At 37.8% G+C, this 16604-nt stretch overlaps 1 protein-coding gene across 6 annotated transcripts in view; it reads right to left on the bottom strand.

Moving 5' to 3' along the window:
- Positions 1-16604, bottom strand: part of ADGRG6 (adhesion G protein-coupled receptor G6) — a 109959-nt gene that overhangs the window by 42154 nt on the left and 51201 nt on the right. For 4 of the 6 annotated variants that reach the window (XM_040059748.2, XM_040059751.2, XM_040059752.2 and 1 more), the window contains exons 5-9: positions 14327-14395; positions 11132-11215; positions 3866-3951; positions 2438-2490; positions 2304-2357 (exon numbers count right to left, since the gene is read on the bottom strand). In XM_040059748.2, coding sequence (XP_039915682.1) covers positions 2304-2357; positions 2438-2490; positions 3866-3951; positions 11132-11215; positions 14327-14395 — 346 coding nt within the window. The remainder of the gene's footprint in view (positions 1-2303; positions 2358-2437; positions 2491-3865; positions 3952-11131; positions 11216-14326; positions 14396-16604) is intronic. The other 2 variants (XM_040059750.2, XM_040059754.2) reach the window with 1 other exon arrangement.

Here is a 16604-nt window from a genome sequence, read left to right as displayed (position 1 = left end):
TTTATACTCTCAAGCATTACCCTAAGTCCTTGTAGGATTTCCCAAGAACCCCACCCAGGAAAAATCCAAGGAAGTCTAACAAAGAATCTTGACAGCAATTATCCGGAAGCAGTAGGAAGAAAGGTTTGCTTTATGAATCTTCAGAAATTCAACAGATTTCTTCCCCACAAAACTTGGAAACAGGTGTGGGAACCTCAAAGAAGTAAGGAACTGGTGAGTAAACCCAGGAACACTGAAGACTACTGGAAGCAGATCTGTTTTTGGTTTCAGAAGGGAGGGATGCACAAGCATAGATACATATACAGAAAACTGAACACCTAGAGATGCTTCAACCAACTTTTCTCAAATGTTTCTTCTGTAAGAGGTAAATGATGCATGAAAATGTATTCAAGAAATGAAAGCTATATGAAAAAAAGGCAGAAAATAATGTGTATATTTCTATATTTCATATTTCTGTGTATGTACATGTACAGTGTGTAAAAAGTGTAATTTTTGTTAGTTATTTATCATGTAGCTTACTTAAATTTTTAATTATCCTTGCATTACCCCATCTGGATTTCTAGGTTGAGCAGGATCTTGATTTGTCTTTTTGTTTTGTTTTCTTTTCTAAGAAGGCATTCACAGCATGACACTCCTGATTATTGAGAGCATTAAAATTTGGTGTGACATGACCAGCATTTGCACTAAATTATTCAGAATGACGAAAAAATGTCATTTTACCTTGACACAAAGTGCACTAGAGCCCATGAGAAGACTAGCTTCTCATTGGACCAGGCCTCCTTTGAAAAATGACATATTATGAACATGTAATTCCATTGCCCCTGAAATTACATATAATGAAAAAAAGAAATGGAGATAGGGTTACTTCCCCATAAGAGTAATACATTATGAGAAGTAACTTAGTGGCATATTCACTGTATGTCAAAAAGGGAGAGAAAAGAAAGGGAAGAGAAAGGGAAATTATTAAAATAGTTTCTGTCCCTTCAACCTTGTTGTTTTGAGTAGACTATGGAGAAGAAAAAAAACCCAGAGGGCGGGATGGTGGGAAGGTGAGACAAGCAGGAATCAGGTGTACAGCTCTGCTACTAGATGCATAAAAAGATACAGGAATAAGGATGGGGAAAGCTTTTCATTCCTCAGCAGTTTTGGACTGTTGGTAAGACCTGAGGTGTGGTCTCCACTTGAAAGGCCTTATTGGCATAACCATATCATTTAGAAGTGTGAAAAAAAAATCCTACCCACATCACTACACACTACTGTAAATGTAGGTCAAGCAGCAAAATAGCCCATTCAAAGACTGGGCTTACAGTGTAGCAGTTAAAAGGTTTTGCCAATAAAAGCTGTCTTTCTGCTGTAGCTGTGTGGGAAGGAGATACTACCTTTCTACAGATCTTTTCATGTCTAGGCAAACTCTGGAAACTGGAAGCACCACTAACTACTTCCTGATGGTAAATTGGGAATATTGGGCTATCTCTGATATTAAAAAGCCCAAATTTTATTGCCATTATCATGGCAGTTCTCAAGAGTCAGCAGTGAAAAGTCTTTTCTCAACAGGACTTTTGCCTACACTGCAAACAAATGCATCCCATACCCACTTAATGCCCCATCCTCACAAGACTAATTATGTTTTGATTTCCTCTCCTTAATTTGGTCCTAAGATTCCCTCCCTCCCCAGACACCACTCAGAAATCAGCCTGCTGCTTTCAAAGAAGCCCATGGAGGCCAGATTTTCAGGAGGGGTGGCCCATCTAACTTTGGCTGCCTTTGAGGTTGTTCCAACTCCAGCGCCTCCAAGCCCAGCAGAAGTCAGGAAATGAGAGCATATGGTAAATAGTTTAACTCACACTCATTTAGCTTTCAATTCTAGCATGATTTTTGAGTGTTTTCCATCTAGTAAGATGTCTGTTAACTCAAGAGTGTCTAGTTCAAGAAAACAAATGCAGAGACAGCGGACAGATACCAGTGTTCTAAAGCTAGTTGCTAAAGAAAGCTGGGTGTGTTGCATAATTTAAAAAATATCCTGTATCTATTCAGTTTTGTGACAGATGAAACCTGAGCTCTGAAAAAATTATCTGTTAGGGTTTAAAACTCAATATCTTTAAACCAAAACAAACATGATAACCAGTATTAGGTTTCTGAGAACATTCAAAATGCTGAGATTGCCAGCAGTCATATATTTACAGAGTTGCAGCAAATGCCATATAAGAGGCAATGAATCCAATAACAGACAATAAAGCCTGTTGTAAAGCCACTTGCAATAGCAGCTGTCACCTCTATTGAGAAAATGTCTTTCAAAATATTACCTCTTAATACTTCTTTTTTGTCTTGCTCCCTCTCTTATGGAAGCAGGGTGGATGCTATGAAAGAAACAGACATTAGTTAGGGTGGATTAACTCTCCAAAAGAATACAGCACAAATATCTTCCTCCTTAGTTTACCTGATATTGACCACATACACAGTGTAATTCCAGTTCTGGAAAGTACGGTTCAGCTGAAAAACAGGAAGACATTGATCACATGAATGGCAAGATGTTAATGGGGCTCTTTGTTGCTTAAAGCAGTGTTAGAATTTCACTCTTTTGCCCCTTGAGAAATCCCCTTCAGTTTTGCAAAGCAAAGAGAATGCTCACTTTTCAGTGAGGTGATTTTTGTACAGCTGGTAGTGAGAGATGTGGCTTTTTTTTAGACAGAAAGAAATCTGTATAAAGTCATAACAGAGTGAATAGGTGAGTGCACAGGATCCTGACCTTTTCCTTTTCTCCTTCTCTTCCACATCTTAAATTCTCAGATACGCTTTGAATAGGATAGATTTACTGAAAAAGCTACCAGCTAAATTTTCACCTGAAAGTCTTCAAACTTATGATGACCTTCTTTTCAGACCTTTGTACACTTTATTCTGAGTGTTCAACAGCTGCTCAGTTTTCCCCCAAGAGACACCTTTGCACACTCTGCTAGGGCCAAGTGACACCTTTTCAGTTTCTTTGGCTCAGGCACCTATGTACATTTCCTGGGTACTTCTGCTAAGGGGTACTTTGGCAGGTGTGGACAACTGCAATTCTGTTTTGTAGATTACCATGTATATATATATATATAGATTCTGGTTTATGGATTCCTTAGCTTATGGTAGCTGATATATCCAGATTTATTAAATGAAAAATAAAGAATAGTAGCCATATTTCATGGTATCGTATTTTTGCATAAGTAGTTAGTAAAAAGGTTTTACAAATTGTGTGAGTGGGACTATGTGAACTGTCAAAAAGGACAGATAATATCTTTGTTCAGACAAGAATTTTTAGAGGAAAGAACTTCAAGAATCCCTCACCCAGAGAGGAGCTTATGTCCGCTAAAATGGGCTGAAAGACCAAGGACTACTAGAAACCTCAGCAACAGACCTATGGCCAAAACCTTTTGAAGTAGCAAATGTTAGGATAAATTGGAAAAGTTTATTGCCTCACGCAAATCAACACTGCCTGGTGTTTCTAGGATTTCTGCCACAATACAGCTTCAAAACTGTATCAGCACTTGGGAAGAAAGTTTTTGTCCTGAGTAGTGATGTTGGAACTCAGACATGTTCCTCTTTTGGTGGACAATTCTGATTTCTCCATACTTTACAAAATCTCACCTACTATTTACATTTCTTAAGAAGCTAGCAAGTATAGTGCAGACATTTCAAATTTTATCCATAGTGCTGAAGAGCCCCATCTAGACCTGAATTTATTACTGCACAAATCAAAAGGAAAGATATTTGGAGAACTCGTGTGAAGAGGTTTTTCTGGTAGTCTCTCTTTTTTTTCCCCTTTCCAACTGATAACAGTGATGGGCCAGATACATATATGTAATCACACAGGAACGAAAACTTAACTTACCCATTCCGCAACAACATCATGTACTTTCAACACCGAGTTGGGGTTGGAACTAGAGACAACTATAGATATCCTGTAGAATAGCCCACCTGTCCATTAAAAACAGCATTATAATGTTAGAAACTGAGCAGATCTAGCTTTTTAATAATGAAACTTTAACTTAATGATTAATATGAAAGTGCTGAACCCCAGATACAAGACCACCTCACACTCTTCTTGGCATTTAAAGTCTGAAATGAAGAAGCCCTGCAGGTTTGGGCCCATTCTCACTAGTCCTTTTGATTTTGACAAGAATTCCCTCCCCTTCCATATTTTCAGAGGTACCTGAATTGTGACATGGAAACTCACAGACAACACACATCAAAACAGTATTTTGCACATGCCTCTACTGTGATGTGTAAAATCAAGATCATGACAGTGTTAGAAATTTAAACAATTATTTTAATTAATGATGTCTGTAAACACAGATAAATTCTGCTCCTAGGCATATTGTTATCATATTGTTATATGTTCCAGAATTGAACCACTGCAGATTAGAGTTTAAATATTGTGAGAGCAGATAAAACTCATCAGTTAAAAGTAGCAAGGTAACTGAGGACAGAATTAGGTGTGAGATGGAATATAGAGCTCTTGTTTCCAAAGTACAGTCTTGCTCTCAGGCCTGGCAATGGCCAGACAGTAGAAGAATCCATATGAGCTTTACAAAACTGGCAGCTGAACACACCATCTTTCAGTCACAAAATGTGTAACACTTGGCATAGTGCAATTTTATATTCAGAAAACTGTTTTGAAATTGCACTGGGTAAATATAAATTCTCTTTAAGCTCATGAGTGGGTAGGCAGCATTACAAGATTTCACATCTAATAAATAACATCAATTCATTTCATAGTTATGCTCTGTGCTAAAAGTCTGTACTTTCCACAGGTCTATTTTTTTTCATCAAGCTACTAAACATTCTGTAAGCTCTAGTTGGGTAAAAATTTCCCAGGATGTGGGGGAGGTTTAAAAACTTCTGGATCAATTCACTTGCATCTCTGTGCATTTGTGGCATTGCTTGGTTTTGGGCTGTTACCAAGATTGTAGGTCTTAATCATAGATACATGCATTTATATAATCTTATGTAAACTTTACAGAGACGCTACTTAGGACAGAGCAGGACATGACAATAATTATACGGAAATCCCTTTCCGTCTCTGATTGGAAGGGAACTGCTCTATCTTTCGGAATCTAAATAAAAGACCTTTTATTCTAAATGGAGGAAATGTCATAATTTTACAACTTCATAGATAATTATTGTACAAGAGCTTGAAATGAAGGCATCTGGAAAAAAATTGAAGGAAGTATTTTCCAATTTAAGTGTGCATGCATTGGTTACAATTCATGAAATTGTTGGAGTATTGTTCTTTCTTTACAATACGGAATTAATTATATGGATATTGAGATTCGTACAGAAATTCCTTTATGATAAAACACTAAAGAAGATGGTATACTAAATACCTTCTTTGAAAAGCTATGATTAAATTTTTGATATGAGCAGAATGAACTTCGTTTTAATTTACTGTCTTTTTAAATTCTCCTAAGGAGGCACACGAATTTGGTTCATAGCGTAATCTGAAAATGTACTTTAGTTTACTATTACTGTAATAATTTCAAATAACAATTAAAAAAAGAGTAAAAAATTAAATCTTTGGAAGTAGAAATTTGGACTTTGGGCACATTGAAAATACTTGCAAGAACTGAGTGACCTTTATATGTATATATATCTGGATCAACACATTCAATTTTAAATCTATAATGTACCTTTTATATGTGCCATACAGATACACACATACAGAAAGTGTGCATCATATATATTCTCACAGACTCGTATATAATTGCATTTCTAATTATAACCTGACTTAGATGATTACGTATAGTGACAAAATCCCAATACAGCAATATACAAAGTATTGTAAAAATCAAACTAAGCAATAGCTTCAAGATCTCCACCGGATGGTGACCCAAAGCATGTTTTAATGAGGCAAGTTAAAAAAAAAAAAGAAGAAAAAAAAAAGAATAAGAACTAATCTGCATTTTAAAATACTCTCAGGAGATTGCAGTGACAGAGTAAAATCTAAAACTTACTTATCCCAATTCAAATTAAACAGTTGAAATCCCAGCTCAAAATGCTGAATTAAAAAAAAAAAAAAAAAAAAAAAGAAAGAAAAAAAGAATATAAACTTGGTCAAAAGTAGCCAAAAAAAAAAAAAAAAGAGGAAAAAAAAGAGGAAAAAATAGCCTTGAAAATAATGCTCCCTACATCCACCACCAAGTACAAAAATATAATGATCAATCAAGTGTGAATATTTTTTAAAATTGTGTTAGGAAAATTTATCCAAAAATTTATTAAAAAAAAAAATCTTTTATTTTTGAAAGTGAAATCCTTAAAAATATGTCAGTAAAAACATTCATATAGTCCCAAACAATAAATTGGCATTTAATTATATAAAATACATGGAAACCAGTATATTATCCTCACAGTCTCATGAGAGCTGTCTTAGAGAAGTACACAAATATTAGAAATAACACATTAATGACATTTACTATCACTAAGATGTTACAAATTCCCTTCTACTGTAATTATATTATTATTCCAAAACATAACCTAAATGGTCCTATATCTAAAGGACAAAAGACAGCTACTTCTACATTCAGTCTACAAACTGAATATCTAATAGATAAGATGATCTGGGTTTTTTTCTACATCTAACTAAATGGCTTGACATACTGTAGTTGAACTCAGGTCGACACAGGCACCCCAGCTCAGTGAGGGAGTCACACAAACAAGGCAAGAGGACTGCAGCAGAGCTAATCAGTTGTTTCAGTGGCGGGTAAGAGGTGCTGCTTTGGCTTGTCCCAGATGGTAAATTGGCCAAGGAATAAATATGGGCTGAAACTGATGGCTCATGGTACGTCACAGAAGAAAGTGATGTTTGGATCTGCTTGAGAGAGTGATGGATGGCTGCTGCAGCTGTTGTCAGAGTGCCTGTCAAGATGATCTCTTTGTGCTGAACAAAAACTCTGCTATATGAAGATGGCAGAGGTACCACATCATTCCGTATTGCAGTTCTTGATGACTCCAGAACAGAAGAGAGATTTGCAAAATGTCCATAATCTGCATTTTCAAAATCCAAGGCATTAGCAGTAATAATAGACATTGCTTCTCTGCTCCTGCTACAGGATCCATACACCTCCCCTTCTGAATTCCATTCAGAAAGCTTTGGTATGTTTATTGATGCCAGAACAGCAAAATGTCTTATGTCTTTATTATTGCCAATGATTTCTTGTTCTACTGCCCAGAGAGAGTATCTTGGACTGTCCACTTGATTTTCAATAGAGTTTTGTCCTAAAGCACTTAGATAATTTCTTGGTGTTTCTGTTGTTGGCAAGTTTAACTCTTCTACATCCCACTGAGGGAGCAGGCTTGGAGAAATTGTACCAAGATGGTTATGAAAACTTTGTGGGAGTGGAGGTGTGGAATAGCTGTTAGGAGGTACGCTGCCTCTGAATTTGGAGTCTGAATGAAGAAGCTGCCTTAATTCCAAAGACACTGGAAGAAAGTCAGAACTCATAGAACTGATGTTTTTTAAAAAAATACCTTCATCTTTCTGAACTTTACTTCTTGGTTTATCAATGGTATTTTTTATAGCATCATTCTCCGGAAGACTTTGAGACTGTGGTGTTCTCTGTGCTCTTGTACTATTTATCAAACTCTCAGCTATCCAAGTAACCTGAGTCCCAGGTGTACTGATCAAGAAAGGAGCTCGGCTATCCCTGGAACGAGAAGTCTGGGCTCCAGCATGTGTTGGAAAGACAGAAAAAGGCTGATGTCTACTGTTTAGGAAGGTCATGCCAGTTTGATCACTTACTCTGTCAGTTTGTATTTGCATGGTCAAACTATCTGCAGAGTTTTCAAGTACCTGATTAAAAGGATTAACCTGTGCCCATACAGGGGATTGAATGTAAGGTGCTTCCAGGGAAGGAAAAGGAAAATCAAAATAAATTTCACTGTTGGAAGTCACAGTTAGCTGTGCAAAGTTCACTGTTGACTGCAACTTGGATATTGACCCGCCATTACTTTCTGAAATTCTTTTTGAAATGCCTGGAACAAATGAACTAAAAATTTGTGTTTCCAAAGTTGATACATGACTAGAAAAATTAATTTCTTCAGCTTTGTGACCTAAAAATCTAATGGCAGATCTTTGTTCAGAGATACCGTCAGACTTAGCATATAAAATAATGGGCAGCAGTCTCTCTGTTGGGGAAGAAAGCAATTTATTAAATGAGAGCCAGAAAGTTTCTGATGGCTCCCCAGAAAACACTTGAGATGCTTCTTTCAAGTGATGGGAAACAGTCCAGAAACTTGGTCTTAAAGAGGGGGAAATACCTACATATTTTGTTGGAAAATCCAAGTAATCTGAGTCCCGGGAGTCAGCAACTGGATTAATGTTCTGTGGCTCTAAAACGGAAAAAGCTGACTTTTCATTTTCATTACTACCATGAAAAGTATCTAATTTTCTCTCCAGTGCTCCATTTCTGAGGGTCTCACTTGGGTTTTGAAAGTATAATGAATGCTGTAAATAATGAGACCAGCAATTGCTACTAGATATATATATGCTGTCACTTTTCAAATATGTGTCAGTCAACAGCTGTTGATAAACAGGCAGGGTTGTTACAACATGCTTCAATGCTGAGCTTGTCCAGCCTGGTTCCACCAAAAGTGCTGAAAATGTTAATAGTTTTCTACTGTGTCCTTGGACTGAATTTGTCAGTTGGCTGTCACACATAAATATTGTGTCTGTTTTTTCCATGTTCTGAAAAAAACTTGTTGGTTTTGCATGTAGAATCTCCACAGAGGTTAAATTTGTAATGCCGCCTGAGTGATGTTCCTTAATGTGCATAGATTTTCTAAACTGAAATGCACTGTGTGCTGCTAGTGTAGAAAATGTTTTCCTGTCAGCATTGCCTTCTATCACTTCCAGGTAAAAATTTTCAGGTGCCAAATCTAACCTACTTTTGTGGAATGGTGGTTTCTCATCTGTAGGTGATACAGACAAGCTAGAAAGAACATGATGTCTGTCTTCTTGAATATCAGAGGTGATATGGTGATGAAATGCAGGCTCATTCCACCAGTTCACAGGCTCCAAGACATTGCTTGTATGCATGAAATTGTTTGTGTCACTGTGGGAAGATGAAATCCACAGAGTTTCTATTTTGTGTTCGTAAGCAGTGTTGCTGCTGCTAATGGGGAAGTGGAAGGCTAGCCCAGAGTAAGAATGATGGAGCCTACTTGCCAAAGTCCTTGCCAGCTCTGCATTAGGATTCCTGCTGTGAAGAAGAGGAACTGCTGCATTCACAGGCAGCAGTGTAACTGCATCTTCTGCACCAGAAGGACCATGGAAAGGACTTCTAGAATAATCAAATATATTTTCATTTGGCAAATGATTCATTACAGCGTTATCTAGGTTGATGTTTTCTGTCAAAGCAGACAAAGTTTTGTTGCGCGTCTCCTCAGAAGAAGTTGGTGTGGACAAAGTTGGAAGGAACAAGCTGTATGGGTTTTTTCTCTCTGGGTTACCATCTGCCGAATTTTTACTGAAACGCAGAGGCCTTTGCTTCACTGGCCAAATAATTGGGGTTGAGATAATTCCTATTGTTTTGATCCCTTCTATCTTAGATTCTTGCTGCCTCTGTGGTCGTGAATGGGAATATTCAGGTGAATTTCTCTTCATTCTGAAGATAATTGTAGCAGGAAGTCTGAATTCCTGCAGGTCTGTGTGTAGCAAGCCACATAGTTAATGGATTAAGGAAAATATATGTAACTTAACTCTCTCTTCTTGGCTGGCTGTTCTTGACCTAAAATTCAACTTACCAGGAGTGGAAAATGATGCCTGTTAGTTGAGTGAAAGTTTAATTTGCTTCTATCATAAGTGAACTTGGCTAATTTTCATAGTCTTTCTACTTTTTCTTGGGACTTTCAAAGCTAGAGAAAGGACTTAATTGTCCAATTTTTTATTCATATTAATATTAATAAGATTTAGTTCATTCTGTTGTTAAAAAAATCAGAGTTAACTGCTCATGGTGCCACTTGTGAGTGGCACCACAAAAAGGACACAAACACTACCTGGAAGAAATTCTCAATATTTTCTTCTTACTTCTATAGCTTACTAAAACCAAAAAGTCTGGATTCAGATAAATTCTTTTGCACTGTGTACTGCACTGCCTGACTGCCAGTGTACAATAAATGATCTGCCAAGAGAAAAAATACTCCAAGAGTTTAAAAGACTACAGTAACAACTGATGGATTGGGGGAAAAAAACACCCAACAAAAAAAAGGCAACCTAAAAACCAAACCACAAACCCCACCCAGATTCTAATTTATTTCTGTGGAGTACACTGGAAGAATAAATCTTTAAAAAAATATACATTTAAGCCTGTGATGAAAACTGGCAAAAAGCTATCTCTGTGTTTAACAACCAACTTTAACAAACTAATAAATATTTTAGCAGCACTTCACAAAATGATGCTCAGTCTTTAGGAGACAGTGATATCACAGAATTTGAGAAAGCCTCAAAAGAAATCCTGGCTTTATTCCTGTGCTATTAATAGGTTCATTTACTACCTTATTTTTTCCCTTAATCTTTCTAAATGAAAAGTAAACGATATCTGATACTGTCAACATTTTCCCTAGTAAAGTCCGATCCAGCTCCTTTAGTCAGTGGAAAGATTTCTGTTGACTCAGTGGAAGTGGCTTTGCTCCATAGGAATGGTTCCACTTGGCTCCTGAGCCTGAGGAATGGCAAGGAACTAGTGAGGAGCAGACAATCCAAGCATACTACCACCCTGGCTGCACAAGCAGGAGCTACACAGTGTCTGACAGTCTGCAACCCTGAAACACTTCAACAGCACGGCTCTTTTCAGACCCTCTCCAAAAATCCCTCTCCCTTCCCTTGCTCTTTGCACTGTTAAGTGCAATGGGTTACACAAAGTTAGTCCCTTTCACAGAAGAGCCAGGTAAACACGAAACAAATAAACACTGAGTTTGGTTCTGTTCTCATTTGCACCATTCTCATGTGGTCCAGAGATTTAGACCTGATTCATTCAGTATAAATGAGATCAGAACCGAGACATGACCCTTGACATTATGATGGTAGGAAAAACACACCTTAAAATACAACAAATTTGCTTTAGACACAGTACAAGGAAAAATGTAACACAGGATTTCTTACCATTGTTTGGCTTATCGTTTCTATTAGTATCAGGCATGTTAGTGGTGACAGTGGGTGGTGTAGGAGTAGTAGCATTTACAGTAGCTGGTAATAAAGATGAGAAAGAGGTGAACTTGAATGAAATATGAATGTTAATAAGGTAGAGACAAAATGGGAACAATGCATGACAATGTAAAATGAAACCATCTACACACAATGCCGTAAATGTTAAAAAAACACATAATTTTTTCTGTACAAAGTGATGAACAGATATAAACTGAGGCCCCAATCCTGCAATCTTCACTTGTGCTGACTTCAGTGGGAATTTTGCCAGTGTAAATTTTGCAGGATCAGTCCTGCACTCCCTTCATAAACTCAAAATCCTCTCATGAGAGCCTTAGTTGTGTGAAGACCAGAAAATGAAGTTCTAAGATGTGTGCACTTAGAATGCGGCTTGTGAAAAGAACCTTTGTCCCTCCTCAAAGACTGAATATGACAAACAAATGAGAAACTGAAACAAGGATTCAATTAACTCCACTGAACTCAAAACAATGAAGAGAATTGAAATAAGACTTGGAACAAGTGAAGTAAAGTATCTCTTCTGAGAGCTTTATGGAGAAGCTCGGCTGTACTGCTCCCACTGACACCAACAGGAGTCACTCCACAAAATCCTGGAGAACAAGCTGAATACTTTTAAAAATTAGGAGGAGCCAAAACTGCAAATTTCCCCTATGATGGAAGGGGAGGGTGTATGCTCCAGAAGAATTCAAAGATCATGACACTAAATTTTCAAATAATGGTTTGGAAAATAATTTAGTTTTGTTCAGAACTCCCAGGGAATGCAAATCCAGTCACTGATAATTTTTTTTTCCCTGAAAACCCTTATTTAAAATCTGAAGGTTGGTATGGTAAAATCTCCCAGTGTTACATGGCTTTGGAAGATTTTGACCAAGAATCAACCTAGGAAGTTTAAGCAGTTATATTTTGGGCAAGAAATCACATTTTTTATGTTTTGCTAGGTTGATTTATCTAACCTTTTGGGTCCAAAAGTCACAAACTTGTCACAGTTTAGTGAGCAGGTTCATGTTCAGGTTTCAGTGAGACCAGAAAATTAGGGAAAGAGAAGGAAAAGTTGGACATTGGAACAAACATATTCTAACTGGGGAAGGTGAGCATATAAAGTGACACCTTGAAATATAAAAAAAGCTCTTCCATGAAACTTCAGAGGTATATTGTCTGAGGAATAATTTACAAGGCTTCTTACAGATTGCGTCTTCCAGCCAATGCTGCTAAAGGAGGCATCTAATGAATAAAAATATTTACTAAGCATAACGGAGGAATTAGCTCTTTCATCAGACATAGCTGACATAGCCTGGCATCCATAAACATTTTTACTGTTGTTATTGCACAACACCCAACAAACAAAGGAATCCATACTGGCCTCTCAGTTTAGACAAAGTCTGTGGTATTGACAGAAATAGACAGTGAGACAGACATATTTTTATGATTTTCATTATTATGAAAATAATTATGATGGTGCTGAGTTGGATAAACCTGATCTGGCATCTTATTCCAAAGTGACAAACTGAACACGAAGGACACTTTATCAAACACTTTTTAGAGAAGGAAAGATTATTACCGTTATGAAAATACTCATAGTTTTTATTGAAGTCTTTATTGATGGTCTAAGAAGTTAAGAAGGCAAGTTTGAAAGGCAAAGTAAAAAGTTGATCTTTTATCAGAGGCAATATCTACTACTAGACAAGTTAATAAAGCTGGGACAAAGGATGAGCTTTTAGAAAGGCAGGCTTGTTTAGCTGAAAGTGTGTCCATTTCTGTAGACGTATTAGCTGATGTTATGAAATATATTCTCTCCCTTTCATACCATGCCATTTTAATGGAGGAAAACACTCAGAGATCTTTTAAGAGAATGGACAAAGATATCTATACAGTGGTACCCTTTACATATAAAAAGACTAATATTGAATAATTGTGGATGCCTCATTTACCCAAACTATTTGAGTTGCAGTATTTAGATCATACTGTGCTTTGTGAATATGATGTCTGAGAATTACTGCTTAAAACCTGATTATGGACGTTAATGGCATTTCACTTTCCCTGTGGACAGCAGTACAATATGCTCCAAGAACCTGAACCAAATTTATCACAGGAAAATCTGTGAAAAGTACACTGAAAACTGACATGGATCTCTTAGTGGCTTTCCAAGCAGACTGCATTTTCCCTTTTATTTTTAAACTAAATCCAATTTATTTATAAATATTGGTTTTGAAAGAGTTCTGAGACTTCTTCTCCTCTTTTATTTCATTCTCTCCTGTCTCTTTCTTCTGCCATTCAGCTGAAAAGGGGTTACAAAGCTAGATATTTTTGGTGCAGTTTACTCTATAAATAAAGTTTAATATAGCATGCCAACACATTGTAAGGCCTGTTCTCATGAAGGCATTGTGGAAATGGGTTGATACTGCTCATGTCAAGTACTCTTTACGGAACTTCAGCAACTGAGCAGAACATCACAAATTAACCATCCTTGCATGCCCATTGATTGATGTAACATGGAAATCTGTAGGATTCACCCATTCCTTGCGTTCAACTGAGCTGATCTTTAAAAACACCTAATGAATTTTTATATGTGGTGACTTTTACATTATTAATCCATCACTAAGTGCCATTGCATGTGTTTCTTTCTCTAAAAGCTGCTGAATTTTGCAATTTGATGGTAATTGTTTTAACTGCTAATCTCAAAGTATCTAGCCTCAAAGTAGATTATTGAAAGAAAAACAACCTAAATAACAGCTAGTTCCTTTATTTACATCAACTTTTTTTGTTCTATTTTCTTTTTTTTTTTTTCTTTTTTTTTTTAACAGATTTACCTACTACTTATACTGGTTAATATTTTACTATGAAAATGTGCAGGAGGAAAAGAGGTGAAGAAAGAAATGAAACCAGTCAGTTACTTCAGTTTTGATATAATGGAAACTATTTGAAAAACGTGTTATCAAGGGAGTGATCACATTTTTTCCACATATTGTACATACAGGACACCCACATACTTGATGAGACTAAAGAATTCCTTTCCTTGCCATTTTTTATTGCTGCTCACCCTTTTATAAATGATAATAAAAAAGAAATGGAATTAAACCCTGAGGCAAATAAAGATTTCCCAAAGATGAAACCATGAAAAGGATCTGGGTTTCTTACCTTGGCAAAGGCTTCCTAGGTTTGCACAACTGGTTGGTTCAATTGAAGAAGAGGGAATTAGATATGAACCTTTAAAAGAAAAAAATCAAATAATTTAGAAAGGGTTAGTTACTGCACCTAAAACACATGATATTGTGCACATTCCTCTTCCTAATTTCTCTCAGTGGCAAAACTGACACTGCCATTTTCCTATAAGTCTTACAAGTTTTCAATTTCTGTTCAAGGATCCCTGCGGCTCAGGGATCCTTGAGAACCCTGCTGACTCGTAAGTTAGAGTCACATATCCTTCCGTGGTTTCCTTTGCTTTGACTAAATAACATCACATTAAAGGAATGCAGCTTGTGTGTACTCCATGAAATGGGTTTAAGCAAAGGGGTCAGTATGGCCCCATATGGGATTTATGTGATTTTCATAACAACGCGTGCCTTGGAGGAGCAACTACACTCTGCTGCTGCAACACAGGCAACCCAGAACACACTTCTGAGTAATCTGCCTATGACAGACACCAACCAGATAAAAGGTGATTAAACTTGTTCCTCTGCCCAGGGCAAGGGTGTGATTAATATTCTGGCATGCATGAATTATAAACAGATAATGTTATAAGTCTGTATCTCTACAGAATTATTCATAACAACAAGCATTACACTTTGATGATCTGGAGACAAAACCGAGGCACATGAGAATGGCTACAGAAAAATAATTGGTGCAACTGCATTAATTACACTTCACGTATCCCAGAGGTTCAGCTGCAGATACAGATGCCTTTGCACACTATATTGAATATAATGGGACCATAGAGCTCTGGCAAAATGTGAACCCACTAGGAGTTTTGCCCTTTTGGCTTTTGCTTTACCACTTCAGAATCATATGGACTCAATGAGGTTCTCTCATAAAACACATCCTTCCATAAAATTAAATAGCCACCACCCATCAGCTAAGAAAATAAGCATGGAGCTTTGACACAGAAATAGTATCATGCCACAGATAACACTATATGTATTGCCAACAAATATAGGGTGTAATTAAAACAAGCGTTCCTCAACAAATATCAAATTTCACTTTTTTTTTTTTTTTTTTTTTTAAATGGCTCAAGAGATAGAGGCAAATTCACTTTCTTGGTACACTACTTATGAACTCCAGGAAGGATATTCTAGGTGAGTGTACTATCCCCTGCAGGAGGTGGATTTTTTCTCCCAAAATAAATTTGCTAATATTAAGCAGTCAATATCCAAACCTAATCTAAGTTTCACCATGTTATGTAACATGGAAAGATGACCTGAGAATTGGCTGGAAATACTGCGGGCGTTCATATTTTCTTCACTGAGTATTTAAAGAAAGATTGTGATTTTGTTTAGTGAAACTAAAAAAAAAAAAAAGAAATAAAATCCAAATTTACGAAACATCTGAGTCAGAAGACTATTGCATTGAGTTTGCATATCATGCATTTGGCAGCAGGGGGGTTACAGGGGGCTTCTCACAGTTATCCTTATGTCCAGTGGAGCCAATGCCAGCTGGCTCCAAGATGGATGCATTGGCCAAGGCTGGGCCTGTAAGCAGCAATGGAAGTGTCTCTGGCACAATGGATTTTAAAAGGGGGAAAAGTTACTGCACAGCAGCAATTGTGGCCAAGAGAGGAGTGAGAAAGTGTGAGAGCAAAATCCCACAGACACCAAGGCCAGTGAGGCAGGAGGGGCAGGAGGTGCTCCAGGTGCCTGAGCTGAGATTCCCCTGCAGCCCATGGTGCAGACCGTGGTGAGGCAGCTGTGTCCCTGCAGCCCGTGGAGATCCATGGTGGAGCAGGGATCCACCTGCAGCCTGTGGAGATCCATGGTGGAGCAGGGATCCACCTGCAGCCCATGGAGATCCATGGTGGAGCAGGGATCCACCTGCAGCCCATGGAGATCCATGGTGGAGCAGGGATCCACCTGCAGCCCATGGAGATCCATGGTGGAGCAGGGATCCGCCTGCAGCCCATGGAGATCCATGGTGGAGCAGGGATCCACCTGCAGCCCATGGAGATCCATGGTGGAGCAGAGATCCACCTGCAGCCCCTGGAGATCCATGGTGGAGCAGAGATCCACCTGCAGCCCATGGAGATCCATGGTGGAGCAGAGATCCACCTGCAGCCCATAGAGATCCATGGTGGAGCAGGGATCCACCTGCAGCCCATAGAGATCCATGGTGGAGCAGGGATCCACCTGCAGCCCATGGAGGACCACATGCTAGAGCAGGTGGATGCTTGAAGGAGGCTGTTACCCTACAGAAAGCTGGCACTGGA

This window comes from Hirundo rustica, chromosome 3 (assembly GCF_015227805.2).
Source record: "Hirundo rustica isolate bHirRus1 chromosome 3, bHirRus1.pri.v3, whole genome shotgun sequence".
NCBI classification, from domain to species: domain Eukaryota; kingdom Metazoa; phylum Chordata; class Aves; order Passeriformes; family Hirundinidae; genus Hirundo; species Hirundo rustica.
This window is presented reverse-complemented; position numbering and strand designations above follow the sequence as displayed.